General features: G+C 43.7%; 1 protein-coding gene across 25 annotated transcripts in view; it reads left to right on the top strand.

The window, feature by feature from the left end:
- The window catches only part of LOC118395246 (supervillin-like), a 112,864-nt gene extending 104,809 nt beyond the window's left edge, over nucleotides 1–8,055 (top strand). For 20 of the 25 annotated variants that reach the window (XM_052464092.1, XM_052464114.1, XM_052464109.1 and 17 more), the window contains 10 exons: nucleotides 281–477; nucleotides 699–933; nucleotides 1,196–1,301; nucleotides 1,678–1,885; nucleotides 2,184–2,317; nucleotides 2,426–2,581; nucleotides 2,838–2,981; nucleotides 3,330–3,451; nucleotides 3,598–3,753; nucleotides 5,710–8,055. In XM_052464092.1, the coding sequence (XP_052320052.1) occupies nucleotides 281–477; nucleotides 699–933; nucleotides 1,196–1,301; nucleotides 1,678–1,885; nucleotides 2,184–2,317; nucleotides 2,426–2,581; nucleotides 2,838–2,981; nucleotides 3,330–3,451; nucleotides 3,598–3,753; nucleotides 5,710–5,796 (1,545 nt within the window). In that variant the 3' untranslated portion in view covers nucleotides 5,797–8,055. Of the gene's footprint in view, nucleotides 1–280; nucleotides 478–698; nucleotides 934–1,195; nucleotides 1,318–1,677; nucleotides 1,886–2,183; nucleotides 2,318–2,425; nucleotides 2,582–2,837; nucleotides 2,982–3,329; nucleotides 3,452–3,597; nucleotides 5,023–5,709 lie in introns of those variants that run through there. The other 5 variants (XM_052464098.1, XM_052464097.1, XR_008065393.1 and 2 more) reach the window with 5 other exon arrangements.
- Nucleotides 8,056–25,383: the final 17,328 nt, after the last annotated feature.

Raw genomic sequence — 25,383 nt, 5'->3', positions numbered from 1 at the left:
ACTCTCTCCTCCTCTCTCTCATTCCTGATCGTTCTCTTTCTCGCTCCCTTTGTCTCTCTTTCTCTCTTTCGCTCTGTCTACCCTTCTTTCTCTCTGCCTTCTCTCTCTCTATCCCTTTCATACTTCTTTCGCTATCTGTTTTCATCAGACCCCATGTGCCAAGAGTTTTCTGAATGACACTCTCTCTCTCTCTCTCTCTCTCTTCACCCCTTCCTATCTCCTTATCTCTTTCTCTCTCTCTCTTCACCCCTTCCTATCTCCTTATCTCTTTCTCTCTCAGGAGACGCCGGGGCGGGAGTGCAGGCCGTATGATGCAGCATTGATGCTGCCTGTACTCCAGACAGCAGTCAGCACTGTGCTGGATGGGATGAACGTGGGCCGAGGCCACGGCTCTATAGAAGGAGAGGACAGGATGAGGACTCTAGAGATCAGCACGGTGTCGGTGGATGTCTGGCACATCCTGGAGTTTGACTACAGGTCAGTGTCCCCCAAAAATCAATTAACTTGATTTGACATATTTTAAATTACGTATAGAGCTACCTCGGCCATTAGAGTACAACAATACGCACATTAAAATGATCCAGGATTAAAAGCACAATAAAGTCTACCACAATTTCTATTGTTGTCCTTACTATTTAAAGTGCAATGCACAGTGGGAAAATGCTACATAAATCAAATCGATATTCTTCTTATTTCAGCCGGCTACCCAAGCAGAGTATAGGCCAGTTCCATGAGGGGGACGCGTACGTTGTGAAGTGGAAGTACATGGTGAGCGCAGCAGTTGGGAGGAGGCAGAACCCGGAGCTGAGGAGCGCGGGCCCTGGCAAAGAAAAGTGTTGCTACTTCTTCTGGCAGGGACGGAACTCCACCGTGAGCGAGAAAGGAACGTCGGCACTGATGACAGTGGAGCTGGATGAGGAGAGAGGGGCACAGGTACTGTCAACCTGTAAATACTCAGGCTGCATCTCAAATGGCACCCTATTCCCTATATACTGCACTCCTTTTAAACTAAGCCCCCAGACCAGAGAGCACTATATAGAAAATACACTTTTGTAGTGCACTATATAGGGAAAAGGGTGTCATTTTGGATGGAGCCTAAATCCATGCATACATGTATCTACTGTCACTGATCTGAGAGCAGCCCTAGATGCATATGACCTGGGTGAGCGTTGTCCCTCTGTCTCTCCCCCAACAGGTCCAGGTACAGCAGGGGAAGGAGCTCCCTTGTTTCCTCCAGTGTTTCAACGGGGGGATGATCATACACTGTGGGAAGAGAGAGGAGGAAGAGGAGAACACACAGAGTAGGGATCTCTTCTGGTTAGCAGTGTGACGTCATAGCCCTCAGAAGAGTTGGTTATTAAGCAGTTAGATGCAGCTCTACTGTATTAGTAGGAGTGCTGTGGTGTGAATGGAGTTACACAATTCCAGGAACTTTCCCCAAATTCCCAGGTTTCCAAGAAATCCTGGTTGGAAAGTTACAGGAATTGTGCAACCATATTTGTGGATGTGTGCCATGTTAGAGGGGCTTCTGACTGTGTACCTGTGTGTCTGTGATCAGGAGCAGTAGTACCGGTGTATGTATCATACTGACCGTGTGTGTCCGTCTGTTACCAGCTGATTGGCGTCTGTACTGTGTGAGAGGGGAGGTCTCCTGACTGTTATTCTAATTTATTCCAGCTGAGTGGCGTCTGTACTGCGTGCGAGGGGATGTCCCTGTAGAGGGCCACCTCCTGGAGGTAGTGTGTCACTGCAGCAGCCTGCGCTCCAGGAGCTCCATGATCCTCCTGAATGTCAACAAGGCCCTCATTTACCTGTGGCACGGCTGCAAGGCCCAGCAACGCACTCGCCTGGTGGGCCTCACCACCGCACAGAGGGTCAAAGAACAGTGAGTCTCCGCCTTTAAATGGCACCATATTGCCAAAATAGTGCACTACTTCTGCCCAGGTCCTATTCTTTTTCTTGATAATTTACTATGCCAAGTAGTTGACCAGGAAAAACTCTTGTCCCTAGTCATGCAATGTGTAATATGGGATGTTTTTGCGTCCCAAATGGCACCCTACGCCCAATATAGTGTACTACTTTTGACAAGGGCCCATAGGGCACTTATTTGGGGAATAGAGTGCAATTTGGGGGACAACCTGTATATTGTATGTGGAGGATATGAACCGCGTGTTGTCTGTTAGATGTCCGTTGGAGGCGGGGCTCCATAGCAGCAGTAAGGTGACCATCACCGAGTGTGACGAGGGATCAGAGCCCACTGGATTCTGGGATGCGGTCGGTAGGAAAGACAGGAAGGCCTACGACTGTATGTTGCAAGGTACAGTATAGTACTGTCACACAATTGCAGTGAAATTCCTCATTCACAAGAGCGCTCCAGTTATTCATCATACTTCTCTGACTTACTCTCATTATGTGTTTGTTTCAGATCCGGGTAAATTTAACTTCACCCCTCGGCTGTTCCAGCTGAGCAGTTCTTCAGGGGAGTTTGTAGCCACAGAGTTCTACCATCCCTCCAGAGTTCCAGACTTGGTCAGCTCTCTGCCCTTCCTTCAGGAGGACCTGTACCAAGCCTCCCAGCCTGGTGAGTCCTATTACAATACAATACAGTACCATACAACACAACACAAATGCTGTATATCAGCCTTGGAAGGGGATTAGGTCTGTTTAAGGTTGATTTACTTGCAATCAAATGTCAGAGCCTGTTTGTTTGATTGTTCCCACCATTAGTACCGTAAAGTTAGGTCCACATTCAACTTGAGGAATCAACCGTCCCTCTGCTCTCACTGTGGCTTTACTATTGGACATAGTTGATCTAAAATGACTTTCTCTTCCTGTAGCGTTGTTCCTGGTGGATAACTTCCATGAGGTGTACCTGTGGCAGGGCTGGTGGCCCCAGGACAGCGAGAGCCCCGGCTCCGCCAGGATACGATGGGACATGGACAGGAAGTGCGCCATGGAAACGGTGCTGCGGTACTGCAGAGGTAGAATGTGATGATGTCATCTGTTTGACATCAGTGTGATATTACACTTTAAATACGATGTCATCTCTGACCTCTGGTATCTCTTGGTTCAATTTAAAGAAGGGCATACATGGTGTTTATCTTTCAAGACCATTGAGTTTCGTTGTACTGTTAACGTGCAAAGCTTTTCACTAAGGACATGTCTCTCTAGTTACGATTTGTTCCTGAAGTGTGTCCCAAATTGCATCCCATTCCATAAATAGTGCCCTAGTTTTGATGTCCTCGGGGCTATGGTCAAAAGTAGTACACTATATAGGGAATAGGGTGCCATTGGGGCCGCATCCTAAATGGGTTGACTTCCACCTATAGAGAAGAATGAGAAGAAGCCTCAGAAGTCGTACCTGATCCATGCTGGTCTGGAGCCTCTCACATTTACCAACATGTTTCCCAGCTGGGAGCACAGAGAGGACATCGCAGAGATCACTGAGAGGGTGGGTTATACGCCACACACAGTGACCTGACAGCCCCCTTGTACATTACACACACATACTCTGGCCATACACACACGTGTGCAGTGCTCTTATGTCCTTTTTCTTGGGACCATAACAGTGTGTGTGTGTATGTGTGTGTGTGTCAGGAGGCGGAGGTGTGTAACCAGATCATCCTGGTGGAAGATGTGCTGGCCAGGCTGTGCCAGAACACCTATCCCCTGGCTGAGCTGCTGGCACGTCCCCTACCTGGGGGTGTCGACCCCCTCCGCCTGGAGATCTACCTATCAGACCAGGACTTTGAAGTGAGTTTAAGTTCAATGTTTTTTTATTTGTCTAACTGCAAACCCTCTCTGAAATAGTTGATATTAACAGATTAAAGGAGTCCAGCTGCAGTTTGTATTAAATACACAATGTGGTGAGACCACCCCTCTCACCATTCAGCACCAACACACCCTGTGAGAAAAGTCAACCTTGATTTAAGACTAAATGGGTTGGTTTCCCAGACAAAGGTATAGTCCCAGACTAAAAAACTCATCTTAATTGGGAAAGCTTTTTGTCCAGGACTAGGCTAAATCTTTGTCTGGGAAATATTTCTGAAATGTTGTTTTGTTGAAATCAATGCATTGTAATCATATTGATATCTGATGCATGCAGTATGTCCATGTTAAACATAAACCAGTGTGTGTGTGTGTGTGTGTGTGTGTGTGTGTGTGTGTGTGTGTGTGTGTGTGTGTGTGTGCGTTCGTGTGGAGGTGTGTGTGATCCCCGCTGTGTGATGGATGAAAAGGTCAAAGGGATTTCCACAGATAAGAAGCTCAACACAAAAGCAGAACATATGAGAAGCAGCACCTTGCTTCCTAGCTGCGGCTTGGAATAAGAGCTGTATCTGGCCTCAAGTAGTGAACCATATAGGGACTAGGATGCCATTGGCCCAGTCAGTCACCCTCCATTTCACACATTACCTCAATCTGGGTGCACTCCTCTTCCCTCCCACCATTCAAGAAGAGAGAGGCCCTCTCCATTTGTGTTTATCTCTATTTACAGAATTCAACACACACACACACACACACACACACACACACACACACACACACACACACACACACACACACACACACACACACACACACACACACACACACACGAACAAACTGGAGGAGGACAGAGTGGTTGCAGTGTCGGAGCTCACTCTGTGTACTCAGGAAATGAGTTCTCGCTCTCCTTGGGCGTCAACTCCCCTCCTCAAATAGTGTGACCATGGTGACAATGAGGACAGAGGGCCCGGAGAGATGCTTGGTCTTTGGTCTGTAGCATGCCAATGGCACAGATAGCAAGCATTTCAGAGTGGTGATCTAGGATCAGTTTAGCCTTTTAGATCACAATGAATAAGATTACATGGACAGAGATCCTAGATCAGCACTCCTACCCTGAGATGGTTGATACCTACTGATGTAATTTGTGATTACGTTACCGTCATTACTTTCATGTCTAATAGCGCTGTAATAAACTCTTTAGTCCAGGCTAACTTCTCCTTTCACCTTTCAGGCTGGGTTCTAGGGGATTCAGGTAAGGTGAGTTATTTATGACGCAGACTATGATGAATGAGCACTGGTGATTATACTTGTCTTCAAGCACACGGCATCTTCACTCACTGTAATAACCTCTGACCCCGCTTGTTCACTCTTCTTTTCCCTCTTCCTCTGGGCTGTCCTGCTTGCCTTCTCCACCTGCACCCCTCCACTCCACCTGTCTTTTCTTTCTTTCTCCACAGCAAGGTGGAGAACAGTGGATCACTTCACGTCTTTGTAGCATGGGCTCAGGCGGTTTACTACAGTATTGGGGGAAAAAAAGGGTTCCAAAAGGGTTCTTCGATTGTCCCCATAGGAGAACCCTTTTTGGTTCCAGATGGAACTCTTTTCGATTCCATGTAGAACCCTCTGTGGAAAGGGTTTTTGCATGGAACCCAAAAGGGATCTAGCTGGAACGAAAAAGGGTTTTCCTGTGGGGACAATCGAAGAACCCTTTTAGTAACTTCTAATAGATCCTGTATTTCTAAGTGTGTGCTTCTCTGTAAAACGTATTTGACTTTGAACTTTGCTGAGGCCAGAGCATGATAATCAATGATGGTTCATTATTTGACATTGCATTGTTTTGAATTCAGCCAATGTGACTATATATTGACCACCCCGGGTGACATATTGAGTTTCTTCCTCTCTCACTCAGTGTAATAATTGGAGCTGTTTCTTTCCCCAATACAGAAAGCATTGGACATGAAGAGAGAGGAGTACGAAGGATTACCAGGGTGGAAGCAAGTGAACTTAAAGAAAGCCAAAGGACTGTTTTAGTGTAAAGCTAAGCTGATGAGGAGTGTGGAGAGAAATTAAATTCAGCAAGTCTTGGACGACAGTGGAAGTTGATAAAAATGCTGCTTTATTGTTTTAACCAACGTGTTTTTGGCTCCTAGCCTTCATCAGGTTGGTTGTGGAGAGAGAGAGAGAGGACACAGAGACTGTTGACATGGAGGCCACCAAGCTGTCCCCCTCAGCACTTCCTTCCGAGCGGTGTGACTGAAACCCAGTAGTGGCTGGTGGTACTTTAAAATCAGTGGCTCATAATTTCAATTGAATGGAATCATTGGAAAGGTTTCCAAGTGTTTGTTACAATTCCAGTCATTATTATGAGATATTCACCCCTCACCCATTTCCTCTGCTGAACACACTCTCAGGGGCAGCTTCTTTGAGTGGGTCACAGGGGAGGTGGGGGGGCTGGGGTAGAGGATCTGCGGAGGTGTGCTAGCGTCATGTAGCATATTATTTTTACCTTTTCAGTTATGTAACTATGTAGGAAAATGAAAATTATGCTAAGCACATTGTATGCGAGTGGCTTTATATCAGGTACTGTACAACGCAGGACCTGCACTCACTCTCTCTTTCTGCTTCAAACTGTACTACAAGTCTCCACTTATTATGACACCGCTCATGCCATATGAAGAGGAAATTCAGCAACTCTTCGAGGACAGTGGAAGTTGATAAAAAGGCTGGTTTATTGTTGAAATTGGTTGGTAGCCTTCATCAGGGTTTAACAGATAAAAGAACAATGGAGGGCAGGGTTTCATACCATGGACATACACACTGATGTGGTCTCTGGGTGTGATGTTTTAACTGTTGTGTGTGTTTGTGAAGTATTTAGAAGAATTTGTATTTATGTAAAACAAAAAAAAAGTCTGGTAGAAGGACAATGTATTCAACTTGAAAGTACTGTGTAATATCTGTCAGTAGGAGTGGGTTTTTGTTTCTTGTCAAAAGGTGTAAACATGTCAAGTATGTACCTTTTTTGTTTTGCGTTCTCAAATACGGTACCTGCCTGGGGCTGTCATAATGACATCTAACCTTTACAGGTACCTGAGAAATGACAAACAGTTGTATTTTTAAAGGCATGGAATTCTTTGTGAAAAACACTTGAATGTTGAATGTATAGTGCCTTGCTTTTGTGTACAGTTTATATACAGAAATTCTAGTCTGCATTTCGAAGACTTTCTTTGTGATAAAATAAATAGTAAATAAACAACAAATCCCCAAATCTAAGATTGATTGTTAGTTTGTATTCATTTGAGTGAATCTCAATTGTATTTTCTTGAATACACACATTCTCCCTCCACTTTTTCAAAATCACATTTGAGTAGAAGATCTGTGGTTCCTCCGCTCTGACCTTTTCCTGAAAACACATTGGAGGATGAGACGAAGAGAGGACGCAAGGAATCTAGGGGAGATTCTCAATTGGGGAAACAGTCGGTCCTCTCCTCGACTCTTCCGTCGTCCTCTCCTCTGTGACCCGGAAACCGATGTGGTCGAGTGGTAGGGGAGAGTGTCAATTCGTTAGTAGGTGAACAGGAGAGTATTCTTCCCTCCTCTATTAACTAGTTCAGCAGAGGATGCACAAAATAATCCTACTAGGACCTAAGCGCAGAAGTGAAGTCAAATCCACCACATCCCCTTTGAATCAGCTGTTTTTTCTCAGAAGAGGAAAGCATGCACACATTTAAAAACATTTTTTTTATATAAAATGTCTCGCACAACAAGCTAACACGTTACACTTTTATTTTGGGATTCCAACCCTGTAAACATAATTTGCCTGATGATATGCGAGAGTCTCATTTTTCTGTTTCCATGTTCCCTCTCCTCGCCACCTCTGGAGCAAAACCAACAGATTCTCCCTAGGAAATACAATTGAGATTCACTCTAAAACTTGCTTGACTTTGTAGCGGTTTGTCTTATGCTCAGCAGATGGTGCTCTTTGTCCTAACATCCCTTAAAGTCCCATGCAGTCTTATTTTTAAATGATCTCCGTATGTCTAATAAATCCCTGTGTATGTTTCTTTTATGAAAATAACTACAAATATATTTTTTATAATTTATTTCCCCGAGCCTCCTTTTGCCATTGAAATAAATGCACAGCCTGATCGTGTGGGCGTGTTGATAGAATTGAAATATATGTACATACACAGCCCTGATTGACGAATAAGATCGTCTAGTATAGAGCCTACCCTGCTTACCCCTTCAAAGTAGGAGGTTACATGTGCAAATAAAAGATGACTGGTCAGAATATTCAGATTGTGATGTCATGCTATGGGCCAAAAACGCCAACACACCTGAACTTCCAAGTGTTTTTATTTTTTGTCATCTCTTACACTAAAAGGCCATTATCATCACTTTCACAATTTCAGAGTGTTATTTCATCCTCGTAGTGTGGAAAAATATTTAAAAAATGTACATGACAATCACGTTGTGACTGCACTGGCCTTTTAAGTGCTGAACCGTTTCCAGTTCTGTGTGTCATGTATACATTTGCCAAGCATATTAAGATTGTACGAGAGATCGTTGTTTTCTTAGTGACTGCTTTGTAGTAGTATGGAGAACTAGTTGTTGTGAATTGTACAAGTGTTAATTCATTATCTACCTAGCAACTAATATGCTGTATTTATGTTGGTTAATTGTTGGGAGAGAGCAGGAAATAGTTGAGTTGGTGCATGGCTGTAGACCCAGCTAACAATTAACGTTCCCTTAAGAGTGTCATTAGGTCTTTAATTAACGTTTTCATTGGAATGTTCCTGTAATGTGCAAGGAATGTGGTTCAGGAAAATATTCCATCAACATCCCACCAAATATACACATTACATGGTTGCCATGTTCTCAAAACATACGATTTTAATACTCTAGACACGTTTAATGGGAACTTTGAAAAATGTGTGTCCCAATACTATTACACCAGTGAAGGCTGCTGGGGGAGGACAGCTCATAATAATGGCCGGTACTAAGCAAGAGGTATGGCATCAAACACATGGGAACACAGTGTTTTCAATTGACATATTAGACATATGATTACATTGTGAATGTCCAATTAATCAGGAATTATTATTCAACATTCCTCACCTGGGATTTGAAGTCACAACCTCTTGGTTCACAGTACTCCGATCTTCCTGCTATGCCATCACTTAATCTGACTATCCACTCATCATTGATTTTAGGTACGGATTTCAGCCATTTAAGAGCTTCCTGTATGGTTATCTAATGTTGGTGGCACATATTAACCGGTTTTAATGATACTATGATCAATCAAACATTTTCTTGAGTGTACTTTTAACAGAGCTGAGATTTACTTTATAGTCCATTCACCCTATTGCTTACACCTATCAAGTTGTTTTAGATTGTTACAGGCTTTGTTTTTTTCAAATATATTTTGAGGTTGAAGATTGGCGTCACCTCGTTAGTTAGTATGTGTTACACCTGTGCTGGCTTGTCATCTCATTAGTCAGAAGGTGTTTCACCTGTGCTGTCAAAGGTGATATTTAACACTGGCTGGCCCTGTGCTCTAGTTGGCTGGAAAAATGTGGAGGGCTAACTCCCGATTTGATTTCTGGGGAAAAACAATCCTCTTCCCTGTTTTTGTAACGAAAGGGGGTCTCGTCTGGGATATTGTTTCCCATGAGTATGGCAGTCGCTCTAATCACCTACTCTGAAGCTCTGCTGTGCCCAGATATGAGCTTTCAAAATGCGCAGTTGTGTTAGTTTGTCACTGACTTCCACCCGAAGGGGTTATAAGATTGTTGGAATCATTTAAGTTGGAAGCATTTGTGGAAAACCCTAGATATATGTACGAAGGTGAATCTATTCATCATTACTAAGCTGAATGACATCAAAGTTGCACATGACTATAAGAAAGCAGTAGTCAGTCTATACTGCTTTGTTAGAGAAGGAAATCCTCCCAGAGAAGGAGTATGATACAATGTGCCCTACAGTGTGTAGAGTACACCCCATAGATTTACAACTGCGAGAGGTAGAACTAAAGGTGAAATGGGAACGGAAATTAGAGCTTGTGTAAGCATGCCGTTTGATTAAGAGAGCTGGATCTGGAAACACTGAATCCAGTCAGGCCGTCCTGCACCCCTCAACATAGTTTGATCTTGGTCAGAACAGCCAACTTGTGACTGACCTTTCAACGAAAAAGAGGTGGCCGTATATTTTACTCTGAGCGGATTGCCACATCCCTAAAATGGCCACTAAATATTTGGTCATCGCTCCTCCAAAGTGTTCTTGTGGAAAAAGCTCAAAGTATAAGCCGCTTTATGATTTCAGATTATGACACTTAAAGCTCCTATCCTTTGGGTTTATGATTTGGTCCCAGGTGCCTACAGACAATTGTTCGGTAAAGTACTAATGTGAAAAGCAATCATGAGAAGTTACCTACACCTGTACTATGAGGTTTGTCTTTTTCTACAGTGCCAAAAGATAAGGATCTGCAGAAAACTACCGTGAGAAAGGACACATTGCCTCTGTGTCAGAAACAGAAAAAAATGAGTAGAAGAAGCCATTCACTCCAGCCTATTATGTCTCTGGTTGATTTTGGATCAGGTATGTATGAACCCTTTGTTTTAGACGGGTTTGTGTCTTGCATGGAAGTTCCTTTGTACAATGTGGAACTCGAGCCTGATCTTATTTCTGGTTCTGTTGGCGTGAGGCCTAGCCTACTGGTGAAGGGGGTCTCATTCATTTTGGGAAACGATTTTGGGAACCCAGAGAAGAGGAACCTGGTGGGTTATCAGAAAAGTACCCTCGAGTGTTCACAGCAACACGTGCTATGTCTAAGAAAGTCGCAGAGAGCAAGTCGAGTGTTGAGGATGTCAGCGATCCCACCATATTCGATCTGAGACATTTATGATCCTGATTTTGGTAAACCTACTGAGTTGACCTCTCCTTTAAAAAACTAAAAGGTGAGTGAGTAAATATGACCAGTGAAGAAAGAGAGGGTCCCTATAGTTGACACTTTGATGTCTAGGAAGCAGCTGAACAAAATCAAATCAAATCAAATTTATTTATATAGCCCTTCGTACATCAGCTGATATCTCAAAGTGCTGTACAGAAACCCAGCCTAAAACCCCAAACAGCAAGCAATGCAGGTGTAGAAGCACGGTGGCTAGGAAAAACTCCCTAGAAAGGCCAAAACCTAGGAAGAAACCTAGAGGAACCAGGCTATGTGGGGTGGCCAGTCCTCTTCTGGCTGTGCCGGGTGGAGATTATAACAGATCATGGCCAAGATGTTCAAATGTTCATAAATGACCAGCATGGTCAAATAATAGTAAGGCAGAACAGTTTGAAACTGGAGCAGCAGCATGGCCAGGTGGACTGGGGACAGCAAGGAGTCATGTCAGGTAGTCCTGGGGCATTGTCCTAGGGCTCAGGTCAGATGAAACTGGAGCAGCAGCATGGCCAGGTGGACTGGGGACAGCAAGGAGTCATCATGTCAGGTAGTCCTGGGGCATGGTCCTAGGGCTCAGGTCCTATGACCTGAGTAAAGATTTTTCCCTCTCCCCTCTTTTTGATGTGATACATCCAGAGGAGTTTGGTGAACCTCTCCTTTAAAACTAAAAGGTAGTGAGTAAATATGACCAGTAGGTCCCTATCGTTGTCACTTTGATGTCTAAAAGCAGTGATACATCCAGAGGAGTTTGGTGAAGTTTGCACGGGTTACTTTGACAGAGATGGTGTCCTGATGAGGAAATGGCATTCTCGCACCACTTCTGGGCAAGACGATTGGCCCAGTGTGTCTCAAATTGTTGTCCCATTTAAACTTCAACAAGAGATACTGAGGGTGGCTCACAATGGTAGTATGGCCAGCCATATTGGAGTCATCAAGATGTCTGACTGTATGTTGAGTAACTGCTGGTCTGAAATAGGATGCTGTGGCTGTAAATCCTGTTGCGTTGTGACAGAGGACGGGTAAACCGAACCAAGCTGTACTGGTTGCACCTTTGAAGTCTATTCCTGCTTTTGACTAACCTTTCAGCAGGGTTCTGGTGGATTGTGTTTTTCCTTTGCCCAAATAAAAGTGTTAATCAGTTTCTCTTAACCGTCACGTGTTCTGACACTCGTTTCCCTGAGGCCATTCCACTGAGGAAAATCACAGCTCCCAGTATTGTTAAGGCCCTTGTGAAATTATTTTTAATGTTTGGACATCTGTGAGTAGTGCAATCAGACCAAGTTTTGAATTTCAGCAATTTCTGCTAAAGTTGGGCGTTACCCATTGCCTCTAGTGCCTACCACCCAGAGTCTATGTTGAGAGCTTACTGCTTTGAGTTTTATAAAGATTGAGATGAAGGGGTTCCTCTTTGGATGTTTGCAGTGTAGGAGGTTGTTCAGGAATCTCTCTGGTTTTTGTCCGAATTAGCTTGTGTTTGAACATCATGTTAGAGGTCCTTTGAGCTTGCTGAGAAGGAGGTTGTTGCAGGGCGACACGTTCAACACCAAAACAAATCTGTTGGAGCACGTTAGCACTTTTCGATACAGATTGCACCGAGCCTGTGAGTTTGCCAGTAAGAATCTGGAGAAGGCGCAAACAAAAATGTGTGGCACAATCGATAAACCCGAAGCCGCACTTTTGATGTGGGTGACCACGTCCTGTTTTTTTTTTGCCCATTCTGGGGTCACCGTTGCAAGCTCGCTTTTCAAGCCTTTACCCCATAAGGAAAAAAATGTGTCATCTAGATTACACCGGAGCGCAAGAAACTATGTCATGTCAACATGTTGAAACCACACTTCACCCGCTAGCGAAGAAGAAGTCAGTGGAAACCTGTGGTGACGTTCTGCCTGTAGCCACTGCTGTCATCATTGTCTATAGTCTTCCTCAAGAAAGCAAAGAAGCCCAATACTCCCTGTGCCTGTGGGACAGCTGAGTAACTCAGAGATTCTAGAAAACCTTTAAGTATTTTTGACACGCTTATCTCCAGAGGAAAAAGGAAACATTTCTGCTTTTAGAATATCAGGGTTTATTCTCAGATGTGCCAACTCAGAGAAATGTACTAGAGCATGACATTGACATTGTGGACTCTGCCCCGATCAAACATGCCTATTGAGTGAACCCTGAAAACCCAAAGCAACTCGGTTGTGAGGTGGCATTCATGCTTGAGCATAGCATTGCACAACATGGCAAATGTCAGTGGAGTTCACCCAGTGTATTAGTACCTAAGGCGGATGGGTCTCTGCGGTTTGTTTCAGATTTTCAAAAACTCAATGGCGTTTCTAAGTCGGAGTCGTACCCTTTACCAAGGGTCGACAATTGTGTGGACCACGTTGGCGCTGCTATGTAAAGTTAGCAAGTTCAATCTACTGAAGGGAAATTGGCAGATCCCTCTAACTGAGCACGCCTTTTGGTCTCTTTTGGTCTCTGCACTGGTCTCTGCACCTTTTGGTCTCTGCACTGGTGCTAGCTGCTCCGGATTTCCGTCATCCATTTGCTTGTACACCGATGGCAGCGATGTAGGAGTAGGGGCCGTGCTCCTACAGAAAGACGATAACAATGTTGAGCACTCTGTGGGATACTTTTCACAGATATTCGCTTCAAAAACCCAACTCGACTATCAAGAAGGAGACTTGCTTTGGTGCTCTTCAGCACTCTACTCCTCTGGTGGTCTATACTGATCATAACCCCCTCGGTGTCCTGCAAAAGACAAGTTCCACGAATCACCAATTTTGTAGGAGTTTCCCCTTGAAATCAGACATGTCCGTGGTAAGGACAACTTGGTTACTGATTGTCGTTCAATGGTGGACAGTCAAGCCTGTGTGTAGCCCTGGCACAAATGTAGTTTTGACTGCAAGTTTTGCTCTATTCGAGATGAGTTTTGTTTTGGTTATGCTCGTTCCAAGAGGATGAGAGTTATAGAAACATACTTCATATTACCCGTTTCTCAAAACGTCAGTTTTTGGCAGCAATTTAAAGAAAACTATGTACAAAAAAGGGAAAAAATAAGAAAAAGATTGTAAAAATTATAATTTTACAAGGATACATAATATATACATTATTTTAAAAAGTTGCCGTTCTGTCTAGTATTTAATTGTTGACAGCCAGTAGACACCATGTTTATATTGTGCTGGCTTGTCATCTCGTTAGTCAGGTGTTTCACCTGTGCTGTCACAGGTGATATTTAAGAGTGGTTGGCCCAGTGCTCCATTTGGCTTGAGAGATGTGGAGGGTTAACACCTTTAGATTTCTGAAAAACAATCCTTTGTCTGATCTTCCCTGTTTTTGTTTTGCTCCACTTTTTGGTTTGCTTCCTGTCTTTAAGTTTGATATGGGTTTTCTGTTTGCCTCTTGGGCAAATGTAGTGGGTGTTCATGGTGGGTGTCTTTTAGGTCCCAGTTTCTTGTTGCTGATCAACTTTCAGTGGAAACCCCCATGAGTGTCTTTCAGAACCCCCATTAAAACTTGGAGATGGAATTCCGTGTTGTGTATTGTTTTGGTGTAACTGGCATTAACTTTGCTTAAATGGCAAATGTGAGAAAGTACAGAAATGCTACTGTAAATATACACATGAGAATATGGCATCCAAGAAGCAACACTACCACCTGGGCCAAGTTTTGGCAACAAATGTTACAGATAATACAATAACGAGAGCTGACGGGATTCCTAATCAGAGACACGTTGGTTCTATGTGGTATGTAGTGTGAATAAAAAAACTAAAGGATAGAGAATTCACTTTCAGATGCTCAGCTGTCTAGAATTCTATCGATTCCCATCTTTTAACTTCTTGCGGCGAGCCATCCCGGATCCGGGATCGTGAATACAGCCTCAAGCTCATTACCATAACGCAACGTTAACTATTCATGAACATCACAAATGAAATTAAATCAATATGCTAGCTCTCAAGCTTAGCCTTTTGTTAACAACACTGTCATCTCAGATTTTCAAAAATATGCTTCTCAACCATAGCAAACGAGCATTTATCATTTAGCGTTAGCATTTAGCGTTAGCATTAGAAGGCAACATTTTCACAAAAAACAGAAAAACATTCAAATAAATAATTTAACTTTGAAGAACTTCTGATGTTTTCAATGAGGAGACTCTCAGTTAGATTGCAAATGTTCAGTTTTCCTGAAAGATTATTTGTGCAGGAGAAATCGGTCCGTTTTCTGCGTCATGTTTGGCTACCAAAAAAAACAGAAAATTCACTTATAATATGCCGAACTTTTTCCAAAATAACTCCATAATATTGACTGAAACGTGGCAAACGTTGTTTAGAATCAATCCTCAAGGTGTTTTTCTACATATCTCTTCAAGGCTTTCGACTCTGTCAATCACCAAATTCTTATCGGCAGACTCAACAGCCTCGGTTTTTCGGATGACTGCCTTGCCTGGTTCACCAATTACTTTGCAGACAGAGTTCAGTGTGTCAAATCAGAGGGCATGCTGTCCGGTCCTCTGGCAGTCTCTATGGGGGTGCCACAGGGTTCAATTCTCGGGCCGACTCTTTTCTCTGTATATATCAATGATGTTGCTCTTGCTGCGGGCGATTCCCTGATCCACCTCTACGCAGACGACACCATTCTATATACTTTCGGCCCGTCATTGGACACTGTGCTATCCAACCTCCAAACGAGCTTCAATGCCATACAGCACTCCTTCCGTGGCCTCCAACTGCTCTTAAACGCGAGTAAAACCAAATGCATGCTTTTCAACCGATCGCTGCCTGCACCCGCATGCCCGACTAGCATCACCACCCTGGATGGTTCCAACCTTGAATATGTGGACATCTATAAGTACCTAGGTGTCTGGCTAGACTGCAAACTCTCCTTCCAGACTCACATCAAACATCTCCAATCAAAAATCAAATCCAGAGTCGGCTTTCTATTCCGCAACAAAGCCTCCTTCACTCACGATGCCAAGCTTACCCTAGTAAAACTGACTATCCTACCGATCCTCGACTTCGGCGATGTCATCTACAAAATGGCTTCCAACACTCTACTCAGCAAACTGGATGCAGTCTATCACAGTGCCATCCGTTTTGTCACTAAAGCACCTTATACCACCCACCACTGCGACTTGTATGCTCTAGTCGGCTGGCCCTCACTACATATTCGTCGCCAGACCCACTGGCTCCAGGTCATCTACAAGTCCATGCTAGGTAAAGCTCCGCCTTATCTCAGTTCACTGGTCACGATGGCAACACCCATCCGTAGCACGCGCTCCAGCAGGTGTATCTCACTGATCATCCCTAAAGCCAACACCTCATTTGGCCGCCTTTCGTTCCAGTACTCTGCTGCCTGTGACTGGAACGAATTGTAAAAATCGCTGAAGTTGGAGACTTTTATCTCCCTCTCCAACTTCAAACATCAGCTATCCGAGCAGCTAACCGATCGCTGCAGCTGTACATAGTCTATAGGTAAATAGCTCACCCTTTTTCACCTACCTCATTCCCATACTGTTTTTATACTGTTTTTATTTATTTACTTTTCTGCTCTTTTGCACACCAATATCTCTACCTGTACATGCCCATCTGATCATTTATCACTCCAGTGTTAATCTGCAAAATTGTATTATTCGCCTACCTCCTCATGCCTTTTGCACACATTGTATATAGACTGCCCATTTTTTTCTACTGTGTTATTGACTTGCTAATTGTTTACTCCATGTGTAACTCTGTGTTGTCTGTTCACACTGCTATGCTTTATCTTGGCCAGGTCGCAGTTGCAAATGAGAACTTGTTCTCAACTAGCCTACCTGGTTAAATAAAGGTGAAATAAAATAAATAAAATTTAAAAAAATGATGTATCGTTCCTGGAAGTGTGCTTCTCCCTCTGAATCGCATGGTAAAATGATTGCCACTGAGAATTACGCACCAACTTAGACAAAGGACACCGGGCGGACCCCTGGCAAATGTAGTCTCTTATGGCCAATCTTCCAATGATATGCCTACAAATACGTCACAATGCTGCAGACATCTTGGACGAACGGCACATCAGCTCGTTCACGGCACATTCACAGCCATATAAGGAGACGATAGTAAATTCAGCTCATTTCCTGTTTGAGGTTTCATCTTGGTTTCGCCTGTAGCATCAGTTCTGGGGCACTCACAGATAATATCTTTGCAGTTTTGAAAACGTCAGAGTGTTTTCTTTCCAAAGCTGCCAATTATATGCATAGTCAAGCATCTTTTCGTGACAAAATATTGAGCTTAAAACGGGCACGTTTTTTATCCAATAATGACATAGCGCCCCCATAGGTTGAAGAGGTTAATGAGAAACTCATTTGAATTAGATCAGATATTGTTGGTGTCTTGTAACTGTTACCAAATAATGACATTGACATTTTTTCCTAAGAATGTGAGACTAGCTAGCGGGTCTTTAACCCAGGCTACCAGCACCAATGTCAAACACCCTAACCACTGTGCCAATAAGGGATATCTCTAGGGAATACTGTTTGCTTGTTGGCCCAGTATAGTACGGACCTGTCCAGAAGAAACCCTAACCCCTCCTGTAACGGTTTTCCTCCTCTTCTGAGGAGGAGTAGGAAGGATCGGACCAATATGCAGAGTGGTAAGTGTTCGTCATTTTATTAAATTGAACACTACAATACAAAGTAAACAAACAAGACCAACCAAAACAGTTCCGTCTGGTAACTAATACAAAGACAGAAAACAACTACCCACAAATAATATAATAATAATAATAATATATGCCATTTAGCTGACGCTTTTATCCAAAGCGACTTACAGTCATGTGTGCATACATTATACGTATGGGTGGTCCCAAATCATAGTGGGAAACCAAGCTGCCTAAGTATGGTTCTCAATCAGAGACAACGATAAACAGCTGCCTCTGATTGGGAAGCATACCAGGCCAAACACAGAATCACAAAACCATAGAACAACTCATAGAATGCCCACCCCAACTCACGCCCTGACCAAACAAAATAGAGACATAAAAAAAGGAACTAATTTACCAAGGAATACCTAGGATAGGATAAGTAATCCTTCTCACCCCCCTTTAAGATTTAGATGCACTATTGTAAAGTGACTATTCTACTGGATGTCATAAGGTGAATGCACCAATTTGTAAGTCGCTCTGGATAAGAGCGTCTGCTAAATGACTTAAATGTAAATGTAAATGTAAACTAAGGTCAGGACGTGACACCTCCTCCCTACTTGTGTAGATCTGAAAAAACGTGATATGTGTAAGAACAGGGTGAATGGATTTTGATGTAAACCTCAGCTCTATTAAAAGTACACTCAATAATTGTTTTTATTGATCATGGTGATTCAAGAGTATCATTAATATAGGTTAATATGCCCCACCAACAGATAACTATACAGAAAGCCCTTAAATTGTTAAAAATAAGTTAATCAAATTAATGAATCATGTGTGTCTACTATCTAAGTTGAGAACACTGTGTTAAACCTCTAAAAGTCGAAGTGGTTCTACTGACCTTAACATATGGAATTGTTTTAAGATGGTCAGACCATGGAGCATTTAGCTATTTGATTTGTAATTTTAGGACCCTTTAGGTACCCCCCCCAAAAAAAATGATTTGATCAAATATGCAATTTTGCGTTTATTACTATATCCCATAGAAACACATTCGTGAATGGTGAAAAATACAGTAAAAAATAATAATTATAAGGAATAACGTTTTGAAGTTGCTGTCCGATATCTAGGAAATAAAGGAAATATTTTAGTTTTTTGGATACATATAGTATTTAACCCCTTATTTTTGTTGCCACAAAACTACCTCCATACTTCCATTCAACAGATTTTTATGGATTAACTCTTAGAAAACTAGACACAAATGTTCTTGCAACGTAAAACGTGTCTAGAATGTTGTATATCCTGAGAACATTGTAACCACGTTCTATATCAATTCTGTTTATCTAGATACTTATTGTAGAAGTCTGAAGTAAAATGTAGTATACTATACTACACACTGTAGTGTCCCTTGATCATGTGTTGTACTACTATAGTAAATACCACAGTATTATCCTCACAAAAACCACTGTAGTAAATTATTTATTTACCTTTATTTAACTAGGCAAGTCAATTAAGAACAAATTCTTATTTTCAATGACGGCCTAGGAACAGTGGGTTAACTGCCTGTTCAGGAGCAGAACGACAGATTTGTACCTTGTCAGCTCGGGGGGTTTGAACTTGCAACCTGCCGGTTACTAGTCCAACGCTCTAACCACTAGGCTACACTACCGAAATATCTGCAAAAACACTACAGTCTGTAAAAACCTTTTTTACTACAGTACTTAATTTGTATATACCCTGCCCATTCCTCTCCCCCATATATCAAAACACTACAGAAAATACTACAGTATGCTACAGTCCTCAAAAACACTACAGTAATTACTATACTACTCTTTTTTTGCTACAGTATTTATATTATAGTAAACTGTAAATAATATAGTCAATTCTAAAGTACTCACTGTAATGTCGACAAAAACACTACAGTGAAAATTATAGTTTTCCTACCATAGTATACGCTATAGTATTTTGTTATATGGGAAGAGTCACTTTAGGATGGTAACACTTGCTGTATGTGATTTTTTTTTATGGTTGGCTGGCTATGGATTGACTGTGAGATAGTGATCTTTGTGCACCATGTTTATTAAGCTTCACCTCCTCTGCAACCCTTTTTTCCAATGTATATCAAATCAAATCAAATTGTATTGGTCACTTGTTATTGCAGATGTAGCGAAATGCTTGTGTTCCTAAAATACAATAGAATAGAATACAGCATATACATGAAAGTAGTAAAATAATATGTAAACATTATTAAAGTGACCAGTGATTCCATGTCTATGTATATAGGGCAGCAGCTTCTAATGTGCAGGGTTGAGTAACAGGGTGGTAGCCGGCTAGTGATGGCTATTTAACAGTCTGATGGACTTGTTTTTCAGTCTCTCCGTCCAAGCTTTGATGCACCTGTACTGATCTTGCCTTATGGGTGGTAGCGGGGTGAACAGACCGTGGCTCGGGTGGTTGATGTCCATGATGATCTTTATGGCCTTCTTGTGACATCGGGTGCCGTAGGTGTCATGGAGGGCAGGCAGTGTGCCCCCGGTGATGCTTTTCGCAGACCGCACCTCCCTCTGGAAAGCCCTGCGGTTGTGGGTGGTGCAGTTGCCATACCAGGCAGTGATACAGCCCGACAGGATGCTCTCAATTGTGCATCTGTAAAGGTTTGTGAGGGTCTTAGGGGCCAAGCTGAACTTCTTCTGCCTCCTGAGGTTGAAGAGGTGCTGTTGTGCCTTCTTCACCACATTGTCTGTGTTGGTGGAACATTTCAGATTGTTAGTGATGTGTACGCTGAGAACTTGAAGCTTTCCACCCTCTCTGGGATGCTGCCTAGAAGGATACTCTCTGGGATGCTGCCTAGAAGGATACTCTCTGGGATGCTGCCTAGAAGGATGCTCTCTGGGATGCTGCCTAGAATGATGCTCTCTGGGATGCTGCCTACTTTTGACAAGGGCCCATAGGGCTCTGGTCAAAAGTTGTGCATTATGTAGGGAATAGGGTGCCATTTGTGACGCAACCGGGAGTCTATTCCATTACAGCTGCCAAAGATCTTACCGCCACACTGGAGTCATCCATTACTTCCGGCGCCGACTGAGATGGCCGCCTCGCTTCGCGTTCCTAGGAAACTATGCAGTTTTTTGTTTTTTTACGTGTTATTTCTTACATTAGTACCCCAGGTCATCTTAGGTTTCATTACATACAGTCGAGAAGAACTACTGAATATAAGATCAGCGTCAACTCACCATCAGTACGACCAAGAATATGTTTTCCGCGACGCGGATCCTGTGTTCTGCCTTACAAACAGGACAACGGAATGGATCGCTTGCAGCGACCCAAGGAAACGACTACGAAAAAGAGGGAAACGCGGCGGTGTTCTGGTCAGACTCCGAAAAAGGGCACATCGCGCACCACTTCCCAGTATTCTTCTTGCCAATGTCCAGTCTCTCGACAACAAGGTTGATGAAATCCGAGCAAGGGTGGCATTCCAGAGGGACATCAGAGACTGTAACGTTCTTTGCTTTACGGAAACATGGCTTACTGGGAAGACGCTATCCAGGGCGGTGCAGCCAACGGGTTTCTCCACGCATCGCGCGGACAGAAACAAACATCTCTCTGGTAAGAAGAGTGGCGGGGCGTATGCCTCATGACTAACGGGACATGGTGTGATGAAGGAAACATACAGGAACTCAAATCCTTCTGTTCACCTGATTTAGAATTCCTCACAATCAAATGTAGACCGCATTATCTTCCAAGAGAATTCTCTTCGATTATAATCACAGCCGTATATATCCCCCAAGCAGACACATCGACGGCTCTGAACGAACTTTATTTAACTCTTTGCAAACTGGAAAACATTTATCCGGAGGCTGCATTCATTGTAGCTGGGGATTTTAACAAAGCCAATCTGAAAACAAGACTCCCTAAATTTTATCAGCATATCGATTGCGCAACCAGGGGTGGTAAAACCTTGGATCATTGTTACTCTAACTTCCGCGACGCATATAAGGCCCTGCCCCGCCCCCTTTCGGAAAAGCTGACCACGACTCCATTTTGCTGATCCCTGCCTACAGGCAGAAATTAAAACAAGAGGCTCCCACGCTGAGGTCTGTCCAACGCTGGTCAGACCAAGCTGACTCTACACTCCAAGACTGCTTCCATCACGTGGACTGGGACATGTTTCGTATTGCGTCAGATGGGAATATTGACGAATACGCTGATTCGTGTGCGAGTTCATTAGAACGTGCGTCGAAGATGTCGTTCCCATAGCAACGATAAAAACATTCCCTAACCAGAAACCGTGGATTGATGGCAGCATTCGCGTGAAACTGAAAGCGCGAACCACTGCTTTTAATCAGAGCAAGGTGTCTGGCAACATGACTGAATACAAACAGTGCAGCTATTCCCTCCGCAAGGCTATTAAACAAGCTAAGCGTCAGTACAGAGACAAAGTGGAATCTCAATTCAACGGCTCAGACACAAGAGGCATGTGGCAGGGTCTACAGTCAATCACGGACTACAAGATGAAATCCAGCCCAGTCACGGACCAGGATGTCTTGCTCCCAGGCAGACTAAATAACTTTTTGCCCGCTTTGAGGACAATACAGTGCCACTGACACGGCCTGCAACGGAAACATGCGGTCTCTCCTTCACTGCAGCCGAGGTGAGTAAGACATTTAAACGTGTTAACCCTCGCAAGGCTGCAGGCCCAGACGGCATCCCCAGCCGCGCCCTCAGAGCATGCGCAGACCAGCTGGCCGGTGTGTTTACGGACATATTCAATCAATCCCTATACCAGTCTGCTGTTCCCACATGCTTCAAGAGGGCCACCATTGTTCCTGTTCCCAAGAAAGCTAAGGTAACTGAGCTAAATGACTACCGCCCCGTAGCACTCACTTCCGTCATCATGAAGTGCTTTGAGAGACTAGTCAAGGACCATATCACCTCCACCCTACCTGACACCCTAGACCCACTCCAATTTGCTTACCGCCCAAATAGGTCCACAGACGATGCAATCTCAACCACACTGCACACTGCCCTAACCCACCTGGACAAGAGGAATACCTATGTGAGAATGCTGTTCATCGACTACAGCTCGGCATTCAACACCATAGTACCCTCCAAGCTCGTCATCAAGCTCGAGACCCTGGGTCTCGACCCCGCCCTGTGCAACTGGGTACTGGACTTCCTGACGGGCCGCCCCCAGGTGGTGAGGGTAGGCAACAACATCTCCTCCCCGCTGATCCTCAACACGGGGCCCCACAAGGGTGCGTTCTGAGCCCTCTCCTGTACTCCCTGTTCACCCACGACTGCGTGGCCACGCACGCCTCCAACTCAATCATCAAGTTTGCGGACGACACAACAGTGGTAGGCTTGATTACCAACAACGACGAGACGGCCTACAGGGAGGAGGTAAGGGCCCTCGGAGTGTGGTGTCAGGAAAATAACCTCACACTCAACGTCAACAAAACTAAGGAGATGATTGTGGACTTCAGGAAACAGCAGAGGGAACACCCCCTATCCACATCGATGGAACAGTAGTGGAGAGGGTAGCTAGTTTAAGTTCCTCGGCATACACATCACAGACAAACTGAATTGGTCCACTCACACTGACAGCGTCGTGAAGAAGCGCAGCAGCGCCTATTCAACCTCAGGAGGCTGAAGAAATTCGGCTTGTCACCAAAAGCACTCACAAACTTCTACAGATGCACAATCGAGAGCATCCTGGCGGGCTGTATCACCGCCTGGTACGGCAACTGCTCCGCCCTCAACCGTAAGGCTCTCCAGAGGGTAGTGAGGACTGCACAACGCATCACCGGGGGCAAACTACCTGCCCTCCAGGACACCTACACCACCCGTTGTTACAGGAAGGCCATAAAGATCATCAAGGACATCAACCACCCGAACCACTGCCTGTTCACCCCGCTATCATCCAGAAGGCGAGGTCAGTACAGGTGCATCAAAGCTGGGACCGAGAGACTGAAAAACAGCTTCTATCTCAAGGCCATCAGACTGTTAAACAGCCACCACTAACAGTGAGTGGCTGCTGCCAACACACTGTCATTGACACTGACCCAACTCCAGCCATTTTAATAATGGGAATTGATGGGAATTATGTAAATATATCACTAGCCACTTTAAACAATGCTACCTTATATAATGTTACTTACCCTACATTATTCATCTCATATGCATATGTATATACTGTACTCTACATCATCGACTGCATCCTTATGTAACACATGTATCACTAGCCACTTTAACTATGCCACTTTGTTTACTTTGTCTACACACTCATCTCATATGTATATACTGTACTCGATACCATCTACTGTATGCTGCTCTGTACCATCACTCATTCATATATCCTTATGTACATATTCCTTATCCCCTTACACTGTGTATAAGACAGTAGTTTTGGAATTGTTAGTTAGATTACTTGTTGGTTATCACTGCATTGTCGGAACTAGAAGCACAAGCATTTCGCTACACTCGCATTTAACATCTGCTAACCATGTGTATGTGACAAATAAAATTTGATTTGATTTGATTTGAAACAAAGTGATGGAGATGGTCCTTCTGTAGCTCAGTTGGTAGAGCATGGCGCTTGTAACGCCAGGGTAGTGGGTTCGATCCCCGGGACCACCCATACGTAGAATGTATGCACACATGACTGTAAGTCGCTTTGGATAAAAGCGTCTGCTAAATGGCATATATATAAAAGAGGCAATGCAGCCAGCGTTTTCTCAAAGACCCCACCACGCCCGAGTGAGAGTGAGTGTAAGTGAATTATGTATGAGAATAAAATGCCATACCGACAAATAGCTGTGTGGAGAGGATTGGATTGCCTAAGGGGATTGACTCGGTTGAGGTGTTGGTCACAGTGCACCACTCTGACCCTGCTCCTGAGTACGGTTGCAAAATTCTGGTAACTTTCCCAGGTTTTCCAGAAATCCTGGTTGGAAGATTCACAACATTGGGACGGAGTAAGGGATGGATTGAAATGTACATAATGGATATCTGGAAGAAAATGGGGGAGGGTCGTGCTTTTTCAATTCAGTCAAGCGGAGGGTTTCGTGTTTTTTAAAGGAAGTCCGAGGGAGGGTCATGTCATTTGTAATTGATGAAATGTCAATATTTTTCAGTGTTTTAGAATTAGTTGCTTATTAGGCTATATATATATATATATATATATATATATATATATATCTTGATGTGTGCCTGATGCCGTCCCTTATTTCTGACCCAATGATGTGAATTTCTGATTTTCCGCTGGGCGTGCAATATCAAGTGCACCTATTGGCTATTTTGTGTGATCTCAATCAAATGATCCGTATCCTATAGGCTACAAAGTGCTCAAGAAGCACAAAGCAAATAAATATTTCTAAAATAGCTGCTGAGGGGGTCTAAATTAAACTAGGCTGCGTTATAAACTGCAAATTGTTATTTCAACATTGAGCCCTGGCCTACTCCGCACTTGCTGATTGAAACCGTTTTTGTGTGCTGCCTAACCAATGGCTGTGCTGTGCTGTGCAACTGTGGCAGTTCAGGAGGAGCATCAAAGGCTTCTTCCGAAAATAACTGCATGCGGACTTGATCAAAAACAATATGTTTCATGCCCATGATGTAGTTATTGACATCACAATAAGCCATATTTGAGAAGCTTGGGAAGTAATCTTATTCTCACTATCAATTGATTAAGCTAGAAGACAATAGAAGATGTTTAAACCCAGACAGCCTTTATGGAAACCCTCTCCCGTTGGGTTAAGCCACAGAAGAAGCATAGCCTGCAGTTAAATCATACATTTTTCTAAGTTGGTAAACCTACTCTGCCTTTTGACAGTTAGACAGCCTACTCTGTCTAATTTTTGAAAGTACAATGCTCAGATTCCCGGATTACGTCTCAGATGTAATGATTTGTAAACAGACACAGTTTCGTTACTGTAACGATCGAAGAGGATGGGTGTGGAGTCAGGCGCAGGGCGCAGAGAGCAGAAGTATCTGGGGAAAAAAACGCTTTAGTGTCCAAAACAGGAACACGTACAATGGGTGATGCCGAACACAGGCATAACATACCAAACCCAAGTGCAACTG

The sequence above is a fragment of the Oncorhynchus keta genome, chromosome 15 (genome assembly GCF_023373465.1).
Source record: "Oncorhynchus keta strain PuntledgeMale-10-30-2019 chromosome 15, Oket_V2, whole genome shotgun sequence".
Lineage (NCBI taxonomy): Eukaryota > Metazoa > Chordata > Actinopteri > Salmoniformes > Salmonidae > Oncorhynchus > Oncorhynchus keta.
This window is presented reverse-complemented; position numbering and strand designations above follow the sequence as displayed.